This window comes from Haplochromis burtoni, unplaced genomic scaffold, assembly GCF_018398535.1.
Source record: "Haplochromis burtoni strain Fernald_Lab_line unplaced genomic scaffold, NCSU_Asbu1 Contig_3, whole genome shotgun sequence".
NCBI lineage: Eukaryota > Metazoa > Chordata > Actinopteri > Cichliformes > Cichlidae > Haplochromis > Haplochromis burtoni.
The window spans coordinates 5245950-5267530 of NW_024582364.1; the positions used below are offsets into that span (position 1 = coordinate 5245950).

Sequence of the window (21581 nt, forward strand, 5' to 3'; positions counted from 1 at the left end):
TTTAATAATCCCCGTTACCTTTTTTTATTGTCTTCACGTGAATTCACATGATTAAACTAGGGATTAGAGTGTTCTTGAGTCAGATACATTTGGGTTGTAGTGATAGACATCTGCTTGCTACAGCTTACATAATAAATGATTTACCTTATTTTAAGACAATAGAAAAATTATTTAACCTTAGCTTATAAGGGGAAACCATATATACCTTATAATAAAATCTAACATTTTTTAACATCTATGGAACATATCATACAGTAGTCAATCATCCGTATCAGTTTACCACTCACAGCCCTACCCTGACCTATGTCATAAATACAATCATTAAAAAAGTGACTGTACTTTATGTAAATATGTGTGCAAGAGTTTGTTTGTTTCAAGATTTGTCCCGGGGTTGATGTGGCATTGCTTGGCCTTCCTTTTCCCAACTATTTTTAAACACTGCCAACCAGGAAGTGAGCATTTCTATTTTATTCTGATACCACAAACCACATGTGTTTTCAGCATTCCTTTGAAACACACAAGTTTGAATATTTTACCAAAACAGGGCAGAGTTCTGGCTCATGTGTCACCTGAACAGCTTTACATTACTGTTATAATTATGTCTTCTGGAAATGTCCAAAGACAGGACAGAAACTTCAAGAAAGCAAAGGATATTTCCACATTTCCCCTGAAGCCAAACGATTTAATTTACCTTTGATCCTGCTGTGATGTTAGTGGCTCTCTGCAGTCGCAAATCTAATTTAAATAATTCTTTCCTGCAGGCTGACGTTTTAATTTCAAGTTTTTCTGCCCACAACCCAGCAGTCATTACCTTATCTCATGTCCTGGTACTGCAAGAAACCTTTTGTGTTTTTTGTAATGACTCTGTTTCCCTTCACTATTCCTAGTTTTGGAGGTCCACCAAAAGTCGTCTGCTAGGACAGAAAAAAGTGCATAAGCGATAAACCTGTCATTTGTTCTGCCAAATAAATTGAATGTTTTAGTCTATGCACACAGCTAAAATTCAATCAAGAGCATATCTTGATGTCCGGATCTCTTTAAAGCTGTGAGCAGAACACCTTAATGCATCGTTGTTTCACTAAAACAGAAACAGGAAAGCATTCAGGCTGCACTGAAATAACAACAAACAGGAGACATGTCCATAGAAAATAAGATTTATTCATTTACACTTTTGAATGAAATAATCACAATTCAGGAATAAGTGCATATTCACATATGATATGACAAAACTGTGTACTGAGTATAAATTACAGGCGCCTATGCCGGGTTATATTACAGCATACACACTGTTACCTGTACATGTACCTGTGTAAAATCTGCAAAGGTAGGTTTACAGGCTGCTACAAAACTATATTCCCTTAAAACTAGGAATAAATATTTGCGAGGCTTAATGCTGCTGCAGGACTAAAAAAGGCTTTAAAGCTAGGAACAGATTCATAGATGCACTGTCAACATTTTGTGCGAAACAACAAGGAACCAGCCAAAGGGGTTCTGGTGATAATAACAGACCGCGGGCGTCAGAAACATTCATCTCTAAAATATGTCCCAGGGAAGTGCAACTACTGCTACAGTTCAAACAATTTACTCAAACGGCCTAAGACAGGTCAACCAGCATTTCAAACATGGTACAAACAAGACAAACGTACTATATATGTAGATCACAACTGGTGCTGCTGAGTTTTCCCCCCAACTTGTCTATCTATGATGTGGTTTTTGCTTGCCCAAAATAAAAAAAATAAAAAACCCAGCTTTTTTCTGAAAAGTACTCAGTCATGAGGGCTACAAATGACTTCCTTAATACTCAGACTTTAGTATGACACACTGATAAAAAACCTCAGACTATCTCGCTTTGTGGGTCTCCACAAATATGCTTCATGTTACAAGAACGCTGCCGATTCTGAGCTACAAAACACAGCAGGACGAACGGGAACATTTGCTGTATTTACCATCACATTCTCCACATAGTTACGACAGGGAAAAACAAGAAGCTCAGCTCTCTTGTTCTATGCCAGGTGATGCGACAGTCTTTTTAATACATACAGAATTAATTTAGAACATAAAGATCACACATTAAAATGACAATTCACCAGAATTCCCCTTTATGCCGACTGTACATTCCCTACATTCCAAGGTATCTGACTCATCCTCTAGGCGGGGTGCCAAAGGAATTCTGGGGAATCTTAAAAAAAAAAAAAAAACAACTCCCTTTAATCTTTTTGACTTCACCACAGAGAAACAGCCGCTAACTAGCGAGTCTACAATGCATGTACCTCAAGTTGTGTTTTTGGGTTGCGCTGCCCGCTTCGGCGTTCTTGAAATATTACCGGAGGTGTTTACACGCTTTTAATAGCATTCCTCCACCAACACATTTGGATCACAACATCTTTTGTGCATAGCATCTACACATTTCTACTTCTCACATTTTCAGAAGAGAGTTTCTCTTCCTGTCAGGAGGTACGTCACAAAGGTGGAGAAGGTGGAGTCTATCTGGTCTCTTAAGGTCAGCTGAGACATGCGAAACAACTTTTGTCGTTCTCATTGGTAGTTTGGAGGTGGTGTGAAAAAAAAAAGTCTTTGGAATGAGACTGGTTTAACTTGAAAGCATGCCAACAATGCTGCTCAAACTGTCAGCTGACTCCATAAGATAGGACAGAGTAGGGTGGTACCACTCAGCAATCCAGCCAAGATACTGAAGATAACGCCTTTCATAAGTAGTCTCTTATTGCTTGTCACATTCCACTAAGTCAGTCCGGGCCCAGGTACTCTGCATTCTCTGCTGCCGGTATGTGTCCATTGGTGTGGGTCTTGAAGGTGGGAGTGAAATCCTGTTGGTAGTCGGGGTTGTCTATGCTTTGCTGAGGCAGGTATTTCTCAATGCTGTGGACCGTGCCGTTTGACGTGAGCGGGAGGACGGCCGGGGACAGAATCTCATTGAGATATTCTGGTCCGGCGGCCCCATTCTTAAAGTAGTTCAGGTATTCTGTCTCCGTATGGTCCGAGGAGATGGTGGGAAGAAGGGTGCGAGGTGGACCGGGATGCTGATAGATAGGATTCACCACATCTGAGATGGGATTCTGGTTCATGTAGCCTGCAAGAAAGGCATTTACATTAACGAGGGCACCAGACAATTTCTCTTTCCATAGGAAAAAAGTAATGATCATAACAGGAGCGCCGCATATTTTAGGGTATTTATTTATTTAGATTAACTGACTATTTAGACATGGCATGAGTGAAGGCTAAAAGATGAGTCATGACATGCAGCAGAGACCCCTGGTTTGATGCGCCACGAGCTGAAACCATCAGTGCAGGTCTTTTCCGAAAGCTCCCAAATAATGCTGTAATCTTTACGTTGAGCTATTTGCATGTATTAGAGCTATTTCTTATATTTTGTAACTTATATATATATATATATATATATATATATATATATATATTGTATTATTTAATTTAGTTCAGTCTGTTACTGTTCTTATTATCTTGGAGCCACTGTAACCACATACTTTTCATAAGGATTAATAAAGTATTCTGATTCTGAAGACAAAATGCTACAAATCTACAAATCTATGCAGAAAGGCATTAATAAGACTCATTTTATCCAACAAAGAAAGTCTTCTTTTTCTTGTTTTTCTTCTTCTGCCTCTATCTCACCTTGTCCCTATCATCCTCATCATCACTAACCCTCTCTTCGTGTCCTCTTTCATTACATCCACGGCAGCTCCATCTCTCACATCCTTTGTCCAGTATATCTACGATCCCTCCTCTGCACATGTCCAAACCATCTCAGCCCGGCCTCTCTAGCTTTGTCTCCGAGCCTGAGCCGTCCCCCTGATGCACTCGTTTCTAATCCTGTCCATTCTTTTCACTCCTGATGAAAATGTTCAACTCTGCCACCTCCGGCACCACCTCCCTTTTTTTTGTCTGTGCCACCGTCTTAAGACCGTACATCATAGCAGGTCTCACCACCATCCTGTAAACCTTCTATTTCACACTGCTGTCCTTATCTCACAAGTCACCCCTGACACTTGTCTCCACCCACTCCACTCTGCCTGTACTCTCTTGTGCACTGTCTGATCTTTGGATGGTTGACCCCAGGTATTTAAAGTCAGCCCCCTTCGCTACTCTACTTCTCACATCATCCCTGCTTCACCTGCCTCCCTCTCATCTCCAAAGAAACTGGGACATGAATAGGTGTGGCACGTCAAGGTTGATAAGCATTAAAGACACATATGCAAAAGCCTTACAACGTCTGACAAAAAGAAGCGGTCAAATCCCAGTGGAGATGGTAATAATAGTTGCTCATAAAATCTAATGCCTGATTGCTAAGCAGTTCTCATTTTAAGTTCCCCACTAGACGTTCTTGGGCTAAAGATCTGAGTGGTAACACTAATGTAACTAGCAAACAATACATGGGTTACTGCATGTTCTGCTAACAGCATTACAGGAAGAGGGGGGCAGTACACTTGCTGGCCACTAGATGTCCCCCTTCCTCACTTAATCACACAAAGAACACAGAGGCAAGCCATGCTGAGATTTCTCTTGAACTAAATTAAAAAGTAATGGCATTTAGTTGAAGTTTACTAACCTGGAGACGGCTGGAAGGCTTCATCGAGAAATTTGTCTGTGGGGTCTGGAATATATCGCAGGGCCATGCTTCCATCTCTGCTCGGGAACCCGTTCTGTAACAAAGAGCAGAGGTTTTCAGGGCTGTGGCACTCCCTGTGAAAATATTGCAAAGAGGCCAGCACAAAGAGAAAAATCCTTTTCTTTACAGGTATAATAAGGGTTTAATGCATTCTCACCAGTAAGCCAGTTCTGCTGTGGCACGTCCCGATGCTGCTGTTGAGGCTCTGAAAAATAGGTACGGCAAACGTTTTGTTAATCATCAAATGATGATGCCACATCAAATGCGACACAGGAAATTGTGTTTTATGAAGCCATAACATAATTAAATAATCCTCTATAAACCATAAAGCAGCCACTGAGTGAAGAGGACGGTTTAACATTTTATTAAGCAGGCATAAGGCACCGTACAAAGACAGGCTGCTTTGTTTAGTTTCTTTTATTCTTATTTTTTGTTACTGCATGTTTCTTTTGGACACAGGGACGGCAAGTTCTCTCTGAACTGTGACATGAACGTGTTTTTATGGTCCCCGAGAAGTTATAGCTGCCATTCTTAGTACAAGCTGATAGGGATCAAAATAAACGTTCGCCGTGCAGATTCATATGGATTCAGACAATCTGACAAGCTTTGCTGTGTCCAAGTCAAAGGGCTGTGAGCGGCATAAAACCATGAAAAATGGGAAAACAGGGAAAACAGGGTGACAGCTGTGGCAATGCAATTACTTTCAACAAGAAAAGGAAATTAAATACGCTGAAGCACTGACCATGTGGGGAAAAAGAGAGAAAGAAGGCCTTACTGGTCCATGTCCCAACAGTAATATTACAAAAACAGACCTATTCTGAAGTTTTATTGGACAGAAATAAAAAACAACAACGGAAAAAAAAGGCGCCTGTAAAGGTAATCAAACCTGAAACCTCATATGGACTAACCAGGCTGTCAGTGGCCGGCAATAATCCCAGGTAAAAGAGCCAGACCTACGCATGGCCTTCACTGAACCTGCAGTAGAAGAGTTCTGCTTATTCCACCTTCATCAATCACAGGACAACTGGGAGGAAACGTGGGAGAGGCGCTGATTAAGGAGGGCGAGTGGGTGGCAGTCACGACAGGCCAGGTAAACAGAAGCAGGGCCGCTGGGGTCAAAAGCAGCCTTTTCCCACTTCAAGTCAGTAAAATGAGTTAAATTCTGTCTAAACACCTCTGGTAGAGTTTAGCAGCTGCAGCTCTGTTTCTCCTGACTGAAGGCATGAGCAATTGTTTTCAACACAGTAAAAGAAAAAAAATGACTGTGTTTATTTCCACCCAGACTCACAGGGTAATGATTTATGCCGAAATCTCATTTCCCCAAAACACAGTTAACACAGCACAATTACATTTTCAAACAGTTGACTGCCTGTTGGTAAAGTGTTCACAGCTAAAGCTGTGTGAACCGAGAAGGTCAGTGTGAGTGAATCTGGTGTGGGTGTGTGTCTGTGGTAAACGCACCATTACATGGCTCATTAGGGGCCTTACAGCTCACAGCACAAAATACAGTGGCAATATTTTCCATGTGGATCCTGTATTTGTGTCAAAATCTTTTAAAATTAGAAGTGAACGTGCTGAAACAGGTCAGCAGTTCAGCATTTGGCTTCAGCCTTGTGCTAATAGAGGGACAGCAATATATATATATGTAGAGAGAGGATATATTGTAAGTATATAAGGGCTCTTTCTGTGTCTATAGTCATAATTGCATCAATTTTGCAAGATCCAAACCACGACAGAGCCTACACCGTTTACTGAGCCTCACTCACTCTTCCTGTTTCCCTTCATAAAAAATGGCAGATGCATCTCTCAGATCCTGGATTTTTCAGACACTGTTCATCTGCTGTAGACAAAATGCTTGAAGAAACAATTTAAAATAAGTTTTATTTCCCTAAGTTGCCTGTTATGTGTAGACAACACTGCCTCATCCCCTGAGTTAGGTGCCTTTTTTATGCTCGAATGACACATTATTAAGTATTAAGAGGATTAAAAAAACAAAAAAACATTCCTTGGAAAATGGTCATGTACAAGGACTGGATTCAAATGAGTGAAAAAGCAGCCAATGAAAAACTTAATAAACCTTTCAGAAAGTCTGGAGAACTATTGCTCAAGATCACTTACAAAATTACAAGACAGTCTGGCTCCTTGGAAGGAAAATGTGATGAAATGAAGAATTGCTCAAGACTTTTGCACAGTACTTTAGTTCCTAGTATTCACAGCAGCAGTGACTTCAGCCTTTTGATTACTAGGTGCACACAGCACAGTCAGTTTGTGTGATGTTCACAAGAACGATAGAGTGGGTTTCTGGTGAGCTGCGTCACCTTGTGGGTGTAATAAGGAGTAATCACTACTCAGTGTGACACCAACGCAAGTTGTGATGATTTCCCGTCTCGTAATTACATCAGTTTTGATTTCGCTTTCACTTGAGCTGCACTAGTTAAGCAGGAGCACGCTCTCCAAGACTCATAAGTTTTGCATCATTTCTAATGATTTTTAGTTTTACTCTTACAGGCCTGTCCTGACAAAGCAGAAAAGCTTCACGCCATTTCTTTTTTTGTGTAAGGATTGCATTATTTATGAGATTTCTCTAAAAGCTAAATTACTGTAAACCACGTACGGACTTGATTTTACATTTCCATAAAGGGTCTTACTGTTGAGTGAATCAGTGGGGTGCGGGAGGTACTCGGGCTGCTGAAGAAGCCACGCTGTGGCACCAGATATTCATCAACATCCACGGCATCCTCCATGTCCTCCCCGCTAATCAGGCTGCGGTAGAACTTATTGTCTGAAGGACTCGGTAAGTGCATGCGGTCATCCCCCTAAAATCAAAGAGTTTACCCTTTTTGTTATACGTAACAAATCACTGCAGCTCATCATCAGATATTCTGTATATTTAAGCAATTTTAAAGAAAGAAGTGGCTTAAAATTATACCTGGATGACAAGATAACGCGGTGGATCCCGAGCCATCTTTGTAAACTCCGCTATGAGTTCTCGGAAACGAGGGCGGCTGTCTGCATCAATCATCCAACCTGCGCACATGCATGAGCAGAGATCATCAGGGTGGGTTGACTCAGTAACATGAAGCTTTAAATTTGTGAGTACATTAGCAGACATAATCTGTAAAAACAGCAGGTCAGCAGGAAGCAGAACTGGGAAAGACGGATGATAAAGACAAAACTAGAACAAAAGCCTGAACCACGAAACAACTGCCATAAAATTTGAGTGTTTATTGAACATTCTGACGAAAAAAACTAAACAAAAAAGAAATTGCTTTGTATCATATTTGCTACGTCACATCGATGATGTAGGAGTCTCGTGTATCAGATATGATACTCTAGGCCAGGGGTGGGGGAGCTCCAGGCCTCAAGGGCCGGTGTCCTGCAGGTTTTAGATCTCACCCTGGGTCAACACACCGGACTCAAATGATTAGTTCATTACCAGGCCTCTGGAAAATTTCAAGACATGTTGACGAGGTCATTTAGCAATTTAAATCAGCTGTGATGGATCAAGGATACGTCTAAAACCTGCAACACTCCGGCCCTTGAGGCCTGGAGTTTCCCACCCCTGCTGTAGGCTGTACAGGGGTAACATAAAAAACAACTGTTTGCTAAAGTGCATTATGTCTTAAAAACAATAAAACAAATGGTGATGTAACTAATTATTACTTTTTCCTTCCTGATTCATTTGCTGTTAACTGTCACGTGTGTTTGTTCTGGAGGAAACAGACAAAAAACACCCCCCAAAACAGACTACTAATTACTGCAGCTCTTACATAAAGTAATAAATGCACACGGGTTTTGTACACGAGCTTACATTTCACCATGATCATGTAGACATCTATGGTGCAGATTGGTGGCTGAGGCAGGCGTTCTCCCTTCTCCAGTATCCCAGCTATTTCACTGGCTGGAATCCCATCGTATGGTTTGGTCCCAAATGTCATCAGCTCCCAAACTGTTACACCTACAGTACAGAGACGAGGACAGATGGTAAATGTCAGTTTGATGAGCTGTCACTGACTTTGTTTTGCTCCCAATAAAAAAAAAGAAAAGAAAAAGAAGGGAAGAAATGAGAGTGACAGGATGTACGCTTCTTAAGTATTGCACAGTATCAAAATAGCTATGTTGACAAATTGGCTCTGCATGCAGGAGTGGGAGTGAGCAGGATGCCTCTCTGCGTTGGAGGAACTGAAAAAGGGAAAAGGAGAAAAGGAAGCCCGCCACTTCTTCTAGGGTCTGCTGATGCTTTTGCCATACTGAGCGGAAGGCATGATCAAACCCTCGGGGAAAGAAGATTTGGAAGCTGGCCCACAAAAAAAGCTGTACTGTGTTTGGTTTCTGTGTGTGTGTGTGTGCGTGCGTGTGTGTGTGTGTGTGTGTGTGTGTGTGTGTGTGCTCCTGGGCTGGTAGAACTGTATATGTGGGTTGATGTGAAATTGTCCATCCGAGACTGCCAGCATGTAGGTGTGCGCTACCTAAAATCGCAGATGCTAACAAGATGTTCTCCCTTTTCACTCCCTGTTTGATGAGCTTTATTGACTCCAAAAACAACACGCTATCCGAAGCTTCAAAACGACTGCCCGCTCCCTGCCTCACTTTCTGTTAAAACGCTTTATTTAGCGATGAATGAATATTGCTCCAGTGAGAATGTCACCAATGCTCAGGAGCACGGAGGGCCAGCTGTTTTACTTATCAGAAGTTACACAAGGATTCGGGCTCAATCTGGGACAGCGCAAGCGAGGTTTTCTTTCCTTGTGACTCACCGTAACTCCATACGTCGCTCTGGTGCGTGTAAGTTCTGTTCAGGATCGACTCGAGAGCCATCCATTTTATCGGCACCTGTGGGAATAATCATTACAGTGTGATTAAAAAGAATGCAAAACCCGTGTGCACTTAAACTAATGACAAGTTACCCACTAACACGTTTATAATGTATGGTGTGTGTATCATGTTGCATATGCATGCATGGGATGAATTAAATGTGACACTACTGATAACAGTGAGTTTATTTTTTGGCATCACTTTGCATCAAGTATTTGCAGGGATGTTTTCAACTTAAAACGCTGCAGATCTTTATATTTCTGAAATTGATTAATGTCTCTGGCCAATTCATTAGAGTTTATGATGCAATTTTGCTGCCACCTAATGGTGAGATATACAAAAGTCTCTTTTTATTATTAACCTCTTGAGACCCGAACTCTTCCACAGCATGCATTTTTAATTTCTCTTTGATATTTGGGCATATTGGGACCCGATGAATGTAAAAACAAAGAATTACCAGATTTTTTTTTAACTGATTTTTGTTTCTAAGAAAAATTAGGATATTCATTTAAAATTTTGATAGAACAGTAGCAGTATAATGTCCTCGTAAGTAGATATCAGGCCCTTGTAGATCAAATTTAGTATTTTGGTCTAAATAACCCAAAATGTGATGTCCACATATGTGGACGCCAGGTCCTAGGAGGTTAAGGCAGACTTAAGGTATGTAAAGACCGTCACACAAACCTTATGGCAGTTTTTCTGCATAAGCCAATTATATTTTTTTTAATTGCACTACACAAAAGAGTGTCTGAAGTTTAGTGATTCATCTGGATTTGTCCAGATGTTTCTTTTCCACACCTGCACATTTGGTGTTGACAGGCAATACAGAGAGATGTCTGGGCTGAATTTGTATTATATTATTTCTCCTAATTACATCTGATATAACATGCACTGCTCACCCTGTAGTTACAGGCACAAAAAAACAAACAGCACAGCATGTTCTTGAGTAAGGAATCCTTCAGTTTCCCAAAGGAAACAAAAGACAAGAAACCCTTTTGATTTGTCATTTCTCTCTGAATTCACTGACAGAAGCTATTTAAATACAGCACCACTTGCATGAGATACAGAACAAAACAAAGTACAAAAATATATCTTTTATGCAGTCGAGCTGAGTGAACTACAGGAAGCGGTCTGTCAGTTGGCAACTGGCTATAAATTCATTAAACAAGATCATGTTCATATTTAGGCCCATTTGTGTGCAGCAACAACTCTATCCATCAGTTTTCTTCCACTTATCTAATTCAGGGTTGTGAGGGGGCTGGAGCGTACACTCTAGACAGGCCACCAGTCTAATGCAGGGCTAACACAGAGAGACAGGAAACCATTCACACTCACATTCACTCTAAGGTCAATTTAGCATTGTCAATTAGCACAAACCCATCAGTGTCTTTGGACTGTGGGAGGAAGCCGAGTGGATTCTAAACTTCTGGGATCACCCGCTGTGATGCAACAGTGCTCACAACAACTGACTAATAAAAAAAAAAAAAAACAACAACTAACCTTTCCTCCATCTGCATGGTACTCTTTCTCATCTGCCTTTAGCAACTTGGCCAAACCAAAGTCAGTGATCTTGACATGTTGAGGAGTCTTCACCAGGACGTTTCTGGCTGCCAAGTCACGATGCACTAAGTGGCGCTCCTCCAGGTAGTTCATTCCCTTTAATCAAACAAATAGTGAAATACAGATTACATAAGAGCCGTGCTTTCACGGGCTCGCCGATATTGTTGGAAACGTGAAAACACTGCTTGCTCAGACAAAGTGAAAAATGACATCTGTCACGACAGACTTGTCATGATAATCTGATTACTCAGATAAAAGAAACGGCTGTTCTTTACAAAACCTCTAAAAACAAAAACGCTGACGACTCGACTCGCTCTGCAAATCTAAGTTTAAGCTTATGTTTTGAAATTGCACACCCACTAAGACTTAAACCCACAAAAGCATGTGATTAATATTATTGTTATTGAAAATAAAATAAATAAAATGCCTAGATTTATATCTTCATTGGCTGATACAGAGCTATGCGCATGTAAAACAACTCCAGCAACAACAGGTCCAACCTAATCAACAGATTACTCAACTGTAACGTGACACCTTTATGAACTTTCCCTCTTACCTTGGCTATCTGCACACACCAGTTGAGCAGGTACTGGGAGCCAATATTGTCCTTGTTCTCTTTGACATAATCCAACAGGCAGCCGTAAGGCATGAGCTGCGTTATGAGCTGCACCGTGGAGGTGAGGCAGATGCCCAACAGACGACACACGTGGGGGTGCTCCACACTGGCCATCACATAAGCTTCCTGTAAGATGACATAAATGATTTACATGATTTACAATTCAAAATTATGTTTATTTCTCTTCTTTACGTATTGGCTGTTTATGCAGCCCCTGAGCTCGTGTCTGCTTAGCGCCCTCTTCCTTTTAATGGACTTCTGCGAGGAAACCATGCGATGGAAGCCATTTAGGAAATCCATGCCATGCTAGCATCGGATTCATGTAAGATTATTAAAAGAAAAAAACTTAAAAAGAAAACACAAGGTAAACAAATAACCAAGTGTTTAGGACACATACTTTTATGTGTGTTTAATTTCATTTTTTGCAAACTTTGTCCACATTTTGTAAGTAAGTAAGGGAAAGCACAGGTTCCCTTCAAGGTACAAAAGCAAAAAAATACATTTTAATTATTCAAAGGTCCTGTGACTTATTGGCTGGTAGAGATATCCTTGTGAATGATAAACAAGACATTTTTTGAAATACCCGTTATCAGGCGATAAGTTTCTCAGGAGCAGTAATACAGCACCAACAGCTGTGTATTTTATTGCTCGACAGTGGAAATTATCAAAAAAGTACTTTAAGAATTTAAAAAATGGGGATAAGGAAACCACTGCAAGCAGTAATTCAAACTGAACTTTATCTAGTTTCCTGTCATGAAAGCAGAAATGCATGCAAAATATTGTCTACACGCCTAATACGATATCAGTATTGCTCAATAAATTCTCGGCTTAGGGCTACGCAGTTCAGACAGCCTGATGAAAACAAGGTTTCCAAACACGTTCTACTTTACAGTGAAAGACTGCCCTTAAGTTAAGAAACTGAGAGGACATTTGTGTCCACCACAGCGAGTGGACGTGCAGTGACCGAGCAGCAGAACCACAAAATCACAGGATCCAAGCTGCACATTTGTCTGTGTGCATAATGCATTTAACACAGGCTGCTTTCTCGGCACTGCATCAGCGCTGCATTCCTTTCCAGAACACCTCAGCCTTGGATTACACCAACGCCCACTCGCTGCCTTCCCATGAATTAATCTCATTTCCAGCAGTCCCATAAGATGAATGCCATGTAAACAGACACGTTCTCCATTACAAGGAAAAGTGGCCATTAGCTAGATTATAGGACACATTAGTGGAAATTTGACAATCAGCAGCCAACAACTGTCGCTCCTTAAGGCCGATGTAGTTTTGAGTCAAAATATTGTGATAATTCCTTAAAAAATGTGCGTAACATTTGTAACTTTTAAAATGTATACTTTCATTTCCAGCCCTTAACAGAAGGAGGCAGGGAGGGAGTATTTCAAATGAGCTGTTGTGTTCAGCTCCAATTTAGTATTACAGTAAGCACAGAGGCCAAAAATTACCACATAAAATGAGTGAACCTACATCCAAGATCTCCTTGTTTGCTTTAGGGGACGTGGCCTCTCTCAAAACCTTGATGGCGACCGGGATTTTCACGTCCTCTCCCTCCGGGACCCACAGACCCTGCATGGACACAAGCATTTTATTTTATGTGCTGCAATTAGACCTGAATCATCAAGTGAGCGCACAAGCATATGTGTAAATGTTAGCATACACTGTGCAGTACAAGTACAAATATTGACATGCATGTGCAAGCCAAAGCTACACCTGCTCTCAAACATACAGTAAACAGTGCATTTGTATTCTGCTTGCAGTCCATTCTTTGCAAAACTGTCCACACTACGAAGGTCAAAGAGCGACAAACAGGCAGAAATACAAAGCAGAACATCGAGCTGACCTACAGTCTCTCCCTCTCTCTCTGGAGAGTTACGCTAACCTAAAACCGAACCCTAAAATAAATGGTTAACCTTGAGGAGACCAGTGTTTTGTCCCCACAGGGAAGGAGAGTTTCCAGAATGTCACTGCATAAACGCATAAACCCAAATTAACACACGAGCACCGAAAGTGAGACTGAAGTCACCCGTGCATGATCTGGCTTGTTAAAAATGTGGTTTTATAACAGAAAAATTGACAACAGATGTAGCAGATGAGTGAAAACGCTGACGGTGTGTTGGTTCTGGCTCTGAGAGAGACCCAGATTCAGTAAAGCTCAGCACTGGGGTTCAATTATAAGAAAAAAGAAACAACTCCAGTGTGCCGCTTTTTGTTTTGTTTTTTTACCTTGTAAACAGTACCAAAAGCTCCTGATCCCAGCACCTTGATTTTCTTAAACTCGGGTTCCTTCAGGATCCGCAGCAGAGCCTGGTTCGGTGCCTCTCCACTTGGAGTGAGGGGTTCGACCAACTAGAGAGAAGAAATCACAGTCTTGCATATTGTCTCAGCTGTAAATGAATGCTGACATTTCCTTCATCATCTTAATGTACTCCTCCAAGCGCGGTGACTCAGCTTACCTCTCTCTCTTGGAGCAGTCTACGCATGGTCCTCTTCCTCTTGATGTGGCGTCGGCGGAGCAACACAAAAACAGACAGGCCTGCGATGAGAGCGGCCAGCAGCCCACCGACAACACCAGCCGCGACCATGGAAAGACCAAGGGGGCTGAAAAACAGGAAGGGGGGGAGGTTGTCAAACAGAGTGCGTTTGTGAGTTTCAGCAGAAATGTGATTAACACATCTACCTCAGTTAACTTATCCCTAAGAAGTGGTGATCTGTGTTGCTGTGTTTACTCACCCTTTGCTGTGGCAGCCTTCAAGACCTGGTCCAATGCACCTGTAAACAAATGAGTGCGAAGAGTCTAATGCAACTGACAAAATCAGCACAGAGGGATTGTTTTCCTATGAAAAACCCTTTGCAACCAATCAGAAACCAATGCTGTTGCCACGCTTATGTTTCCCAGCGTACTTGATTTCATTTCTGCCACATAAAGCACCAAAATCGTCTGTAAAATGCCTACAAAACTAAATACTTTCAATCAATGCATCAGTCACTGGGGTCAACCGGGGACTGTTTATTTCCACGCAGTCCAGTGGTTTATTTATGAAACTACTAAACCCAGTTGTGGAAACACATATCCTATTCTTCTTCGTAACAGTCACTGAGGCTCATTTACACAGCAGCTTTCGGTGGTTTAAAGGTATCTCAGACGACTTCCCGAGTTACTCATTGGGCTTAACACTGATCCTCTATCATTGTGAAAACTGTGTCTGCTTTTAGTTCTGCTGTTGCTATTATTTCTTTGTTCTCAAAAGTACTACAGACTTGCAAAAACAACATATAGTTGTCTGAAAAGGAAAGTTTTTCACAGGAATCTAATCCAGTCCTCTCAAGGAATTCAGCTAATCAAAAGCACTTTAACTGATCACCACTAAGTGTGAGAATCTCTGGAGCATTCAGGTGTGTGTTAACAAAATGCCACAAGCTTCCCAGGATTGTACACCAGCAAACTCACCCCAAGGTCAGAGAAACTGGAAAAAAATTCCACGAGCTACATCTCAGACTCTACAGGCCTCAGTTAGGATGTTAAATGAAAGTGAAGTTCATGATAGTACAATCAGAAAAAGACTAAGTATGGCTTGTTTGGAAAATACCTCTTCCTCTAAAAAACCCTCCAAAAAACATACTTGAACACAATCAAAGGTACACCTGCTGCGGGGCTCTCGAGGGGAGTCGACCTAGCTCACCCAATCAGTGAATTCTCCTTCTTGATCTATTCTGGCAGGTATTCAGAAAATCTGGTACTGTATGTTTCAGTTTTCTCCATGTTTACCTTCTCATACTGTCTCTGATGGGTCTCCAAGGAGGTCCAGAGGACTTGTGTACCTCACTCCCTGTCAATTAGCCCATCTTTTTGCCATGAGGGCTCTGAAGCAATCAGGTGGTCTTTGTCTTCCACCAAAATACGCTCAAAGACAGAAAAACCTTTATTTAAAAAACTCATATGAGGCCTCTATTCTTGTGTTTAACAAGATTTACTATAAGACATGAGATAATTTTCCTTTGGTATAGCTGAGGTGTTATATATACTTTTGCTATTGCTGCTGAAGGTGCCTATACAAGCCACAGCATCACAAGGTGTTCTTAGTTCTTCACAGAGAGCCTCCTCACATGACTGTAAACCTTCTTGGTCCAAAAAGCATTTAAAAGAAGAAGAAATTAAGTCAGACATAATCGGTTTGTTTTAAATTGAAAAACACACAAAACCACACAAAAGTCCTGCAGTCTAGAACAACAACTCGTCTCTTGGGGTGTCTGATTTTAATCAGAAGTCCAAGAACCGCCTCAGCAGACGCTTCAAGCTCGGGGCACATTTCTGCATCAGTGTTACAACAGACAAATGTTTCCAAAACAGAGAAAATGCCTGTGCCTGTTCTCAGGTCAGCTGAGCAGTGCTTTTTACCCCTGAGTGCAGTTTTTGTGGCATAGCTGGCACACTTTCTGTTCATCTGCGTATTTCCACACTAGTGCGTCGTCCTCCCCCAGCACGCCTTGGGGACAGCGGGGCACGCAGAACAGTCCATCTTTGAAGTTAGCACATTTAGTGCAGTTAGCAGACTCCTGAAAGTGGAAAAAAAAGAAGATAAAGATTTATTATGTTTACGACTCTATTGAGAGCAGTTATAAATATTTGGTAAACTACACTGTCTCATAGTAATAATTTCTCAAAGCAAATGTTTGGCAAATACGACCAAGTTAGATCTTTCTTTTCTTTTCTTCTTCTTTTTTTTTTTTTTAGTTCAGGCTAGTGAAAAGACGATTCAATGCACTGATCACGCCTGAATAAAATAGCGGTAATTTAATACGTTTCCCAGATCTGCCTCCCACTCTCTCTTTGTCAGGTTGTGCTTCTGTTTTTGATAATTAGAGGGTTTATTTCCCAGTTATCAAAGTAAAAGAAAAAGAAAACAACCAGATTGCACATTTTGTGGCTGCGCTGCATTACAGCCGATCAAAGCTGCTGCTGACTGACAAATCCGCAGAACTAACGTGTCTGGATTGGATTTCACGCTGTGCAAATGTTAATCTCTTCTAAGCAACGCTCACTGAACTGTTTAACACAACTGCAAAGTGTTTTGTTTTGTAATATTAGTTTAGCTGCTGATGGCAAACATACAGGCGCGCTGCAGGTTGCGGTCCCGTTCATGTGCTGACACTCGGGGTGGCACTTGATGCAGGTTTTATTCACAGCTGTCTCGCGCGGCTCTCTGCAAAAACAAGAAAGAAAAAAAAAACAATAACAAAGCATGACATGCCTAGTTTGAAACTATTATATGTGTTTTATTTTTAAATTTTTTTTGAGGACAGGAGTTAAACTGTAAGCATGTCGAGATTCTTTGTTGGACAGAGGTCTCCGAAGATAAACAGATGTGAGCGACTGTGTCGTTTCGCCTCCAGTGTTTGTCTTAAATCCACTGGAGACTGAATTTCAAAATGCTTCGGATCATATCTGCTTTTCTTTTTCTGTCAATTAACCCTCAGGCTCGTGTAGCGTCAAAGTCTTGGAAATACAAAAATAGACTCTGAAGGAGTGAACTGTACAGCATGGAGACCTGTTGTGTTTTTAGCTTGTTTGTTTTTCAAAGCTTATTAAAGGCAGTCAGAGAGATGCCTCCCTCACCCCTCCAGGATGTTGCAGGAGTCGACGCAGCTCCCGTCGCGCTTGTAGTCGCGGCATGAAATGCACATACTGGGGCCCGGACCCCAGCAGCCGTCCGCCGTGCACTTCTTGTCGCAAGTGTCGTTTCTCAGAGCTGAAACCTAAACACACAATCTTAGCGAGAGCTCTTTCCTGCATAATTATCCAATTTTGAAATTAAGATCCTGTAATTAAATCTTACTCGTGCAGCGCATAATCAAAAGCAACAACAACAGCAAAGATGCGACTGAAGCCGGTGTGAGACAAACAGAATTTACCGCAGGTGGCAGCGTTGGCATTGCCCTCTATATTAACAGTTTGGTGTGGTGATTTGAAAAGCTTCTGCCAGTGCTTTGCATCGGTGTAACAGAGTTCAGAGTTCTTAGAGACAAACACATCTCCATCACTGATTTCTCTGAGGGACCTCAGGCCCAGGTGGGTGATATGTAGACCAGCCACAACCAAACTGCGGCTTCCGCTACCAAATGGGAAACGAGAACAAAATAAGAAGAAGAAGAAAAAAGAAAACATTTTGTGACGGGTTGAATAACACTGCGGTTTGAATCAACAGGGGGTCTTTACAAGGAACATACCGTTTAGTTCTCCCCCGAACGACCTCCAGATTCTCAAAAGGACTCAGTGAGCTCATGGTATTTGGCCATGTTTGAATCCACAGGTACCCTGAAGCAACAAGGTTTGTTAACCTTAAAACTGTTTAGATGCACGCATTTAGATGCATGACTCAGCCCTTACGCAGTCTTACCAGTAATTTCTTTAACTGTCTTAAACACATTGAGCTGGGCAGGATCCATCTTTGGTGTTTTGGTGAATTGATCCCTGAAAATGAGAAAATACACCGTACTGACTGCTGGTAAAGGTGATCGAGCACAAAGGCAGCAATGTTAGTCATAGCCCAGACTTACCCATTAATTGATGTGTGGATGATGGCGATGTTTCCATTGATTTTGGTGCAGTTTTCAAAGGAGCCGATGTTTGTGGCATTGATAGACAGAACGTTAGCCAATTCTCCTATTCCAAGTCCATTACACACTAAAAAAACATTTAAAAAAATACTAGTTAATAACAATAAAAAATAATCATAATAGTTTAATAATAGTTTCTCATAGATTTTGGTCCATATTAGTGTGATAGCATCACACAGTTATTCCCGATTTGTCATTTCAGTACAGCGAACTCAAAATGTTTCAGATGATTTGAGTTTTGTGATGTGAAATATTATCTCGCTAGAAGCAACCATCAGAAGATGGGAACACTGTGGTCAAGGGGAAGACATGGTCAGCGGCAGCATTAATTGCATAGAGATCTGCAGCTAACTGGGTATTTTCTCTGTGGATCAGCAGTTTCTGAAATACTCAGAGCAACCCGTCTGGTGCAATCAAAGTCACTAAAATCTTGCCCATTCTGATGCTCACCTCAGCAGGTCATCTTGAACATAAGCCACACCTAATGAAGTGAGTCAGTGCATAAAATATAGCCTATAAATTTTCACCAAATCAATAATATTTGCTTTTTTATTCATCTCAGTTGTTTAAAATTCCTCTGAATATACGTAGGATGCATGACATGTCTTTGAAATCGAAATCTTATGTGCATTTAGTGCATGTGTCTAATATGCATTCATCATAAAGATTCAGGAGTTACATACATTTTAACAAGTCGGTGCATAAAATCTGGCCTATGAGTTTTCACCAAAACAATGCCATTTGCTTTAAAAAAAAAATCATCTCAGTTGTTTAAAATGCCTTAAAATGACTGAGTTTAATAAAAATGTTGTTCAGTTGTATCTGTGTTCCTCTGAATATAAAACCAAACAGAAATAGCTTAAGGATGAGTGACATGTCTTTGAAATTGAAATCTTATGTGCATTTAGTGCATGTGTCTAATGTGCATTCATTATAAATATTCAACTTGGCAGGAGTTATATACATTTCCATTAGAACTTACAGTGTGGTAAACATGCTGCCGTCCCAACTTTTTGAAGACGTTTGCATCAAGTTAAAAACAATGAAACATCTGTTTTCCTTCACTCTTTTCAATTAAAAAGGGTTAAATTATTTACAAATTACTGCATTCTGTCGTATTTACATTTTACAGCTTAACCTGAAAACAACATAATAGGAAATTGTTCTTAGTGTAGCTACAAACAGTTTGTTTTTTGTACACGGTGAGAAATATTTGTCCAGATTGCACAGTAACAGCTTATCTTCTTACCTTTTGGACACAGCCCGTCCCACTTGGCGCACTTCCTGATTCCTCCTACCTCCACCTCATATGTGTTATCGTTGCACGTCCGCACACATGCGCCGTAATCAGAAATAATATAATTACCTGGAAGAATATGCAAAATATAAGCTGCTGCTGCTGATAATCTCATATTCATGTGCACTAGATGGATCTTAAATCATCTTAAAATCATATTAAAATATCTGGGGGAAAAAAGCTTTTTTGTAGCAAATAATCTTTTATTAGTTATACAGCAGTTTAACTAGCAATGTTGCTGAACTGCAGAGCTCCTTCAGTGACAGACTGCTGCATCCTAGATGCATGAAGGAGCGTTTCCGCCCTGCAGCTGTCAGATTGTACAATCAAAACCGCTCCCAACAAACACATTTGAACATGTTTGTTTACATACATATTTAATTTTAATAACTGTACAGTACTCTGCTTTTGGTAACTATTGTCCTTGATGTAAATATGTAAAAAAAAAGGTGTATGTTTCTGTTCTGTTTCCTGTGTCCTGTTTGTTTGTATATGTGTTTTTTTCTTGCTGCTGTTACAACCAAATTTCCCCTTGTAGGACAATAAAAGGATTATTCTATTCTATTCTCTATTCTAATGCATAATGATGACAGAATATAAACACAGAAATACAGGGACAGACCTGTGCAAGTTAAAATGATAAAACGTAGTTGTTGCATTAACACACTCTCAATCATTTGCTTTTCTTGTTTATACAGTTTAAAATTAAACTTGGACAAACTGTCACGACTGAATGTCTAACCACCCTGAAGGACAACCTGGACAACTGTTCTGCAAGTCAGCATGCCGCAATATGGAACAAAAGTGTAATCATGCATGATGAGCTTCATACTGCCGATTGGGACCCATTATTTTACTTTTATTTATCTTGACTGTCGAGACATAGCTACAATGCACGCATCAATGTAGGCTAATGTAATATATCTGTCTAGCAGGATTAAAAGTTTAACTGAAATTGGCAAAAAAAAAACTAAAATAAAAAAAACCTAAAAATTTATCTGGTTAAAGCCGGCCTTACGTGGGCAGCTTTTGACACAGGTGGCCCCGAAGCTGTACTTTCCATGCGGATTAGGAACCAGCTGGTGCAGGTTGGGGTCGTAACGATGAAGGCCTGGGCAGGAGTCCTTACACACCCCATTATCCTGGAAGTCCCGACAGGCCTGCAGCACAAACAAGCGTCATCTAGCACACTGGGACCAAAACAGAGCCCTGCACTAATGATAACACTGCATTCCTTTATCACAGCCTTGGCTTAATACTCATAGCTGCACAGAGAGGCAGAACAGACGCTGTTAGTCAAGGCACTGCCAAGTGCAAGATCTAATCAGACGCTCCACATCTCATCTCTACTGAAACCAATAACAAACTTCGGATGATAAAAACAGATGTCTGAGAGTGAGAGCTTTATTCTGTTGGAAGGTCTTCTTCAGGAACCTACAGAGTAGCAGACTTACGTAGTGTAGTGTTGCACTTAGGAACAGTTTTTTATTAGTTTTGGTGACTTTGTGTTGGTTTCTATTTGATTGGGAGTCTTACACTCACCAGGTACACCTGTTCCATTTCTTGTTAATGCAAATATCTAATCAACCAATCACGTGGCACTAATGGCTGCTCCTATTAGCTAAAAACAGGAAAATTAGGGTACAATTCAAACAAGGTTCACCAAAATTGGACAAAAGAAGATTTTGTGTCGCAAAATGTGTGTGATGCTATCATGTCAGCATGAACCAAAATCTCTGAAGAAAGTTTCTAGTACCTTGTAAAATCAATGGCATGAATAATTAAGGTCATTTAAGACAAAAGGGGATCCGACCTATATTAGCAAGGCATAACTAAAACATTAGCTGGTGAACACAGGCCTTGGTCACATGTTTGTATGATATCACACAGTAGAGAGCCCTATCATCACCGTGCATTACAGTACTTTAAACATGTTCAAATTATGAAAAATTGGAGGATTGTGCGCACAGATTTGTTTTACCTTGCTCTTGTTTGCAGTAAATAAGCTAACAATTAAC

The 21581-nt window shown here is 40.8% G+C and overlaps 1 protein-coding gene across 1 annotated transcript in view; it reads right to left on the bottom strand.

The window, feature by feature from the left end:
* Positions 1–1138: 1138 nt before the first annotated feature.
* Positions 1139–21581, bottom strand: part of egfra (epidermal growth factor receptor a (erythroblastic leukemia viral (v-erb-b) oncogene homolog, avian)) — a gene marked incomplete in the record, with an annotated part of 43908 nt that continues 23465 nt past the window's right edge. Inside the window, 22 exon segments of the mRNA XM_042220073.1 lie at positions 1139–3088; positions 4583–4676; positions 4800–4847; positions 7291–7458; positions 7572–7669; positions 8454–8600; positions 9400–9475; positions 10958–11113; positions 11574–11759; positions 13119–13217; positions 13875–13997; positions 14105–14249; positions 14382–14420; positions 16048–16205; positions 16762–16852; positions 17266–17398; positions 17562–17761; positions 17877–17964; positions 18047–18120; positions 18207–18333; positions 19516–19632; positions 20582–20723. Coding sequence (XP_042076007.1) covers positions 2745–3088; positions 4583–4676; positions 4800–4847; positions 7291–7458; positions 7572–7669; positions 8454–8600; positions 9400–9475; positions 10958–11113; positions 11574–11759; positions 13119–13217; positions 13875–13997; positions 14105–14249; positions 14382–14420; positions 16048–16205; positions 16762–16852; positions 17266–17398; positions 17562–17761; positions 17877–17964; positions 18047–18120; positions 18207–18333; positions 19516–19632; positions 20582–20723 — 2853 coding nt within the window.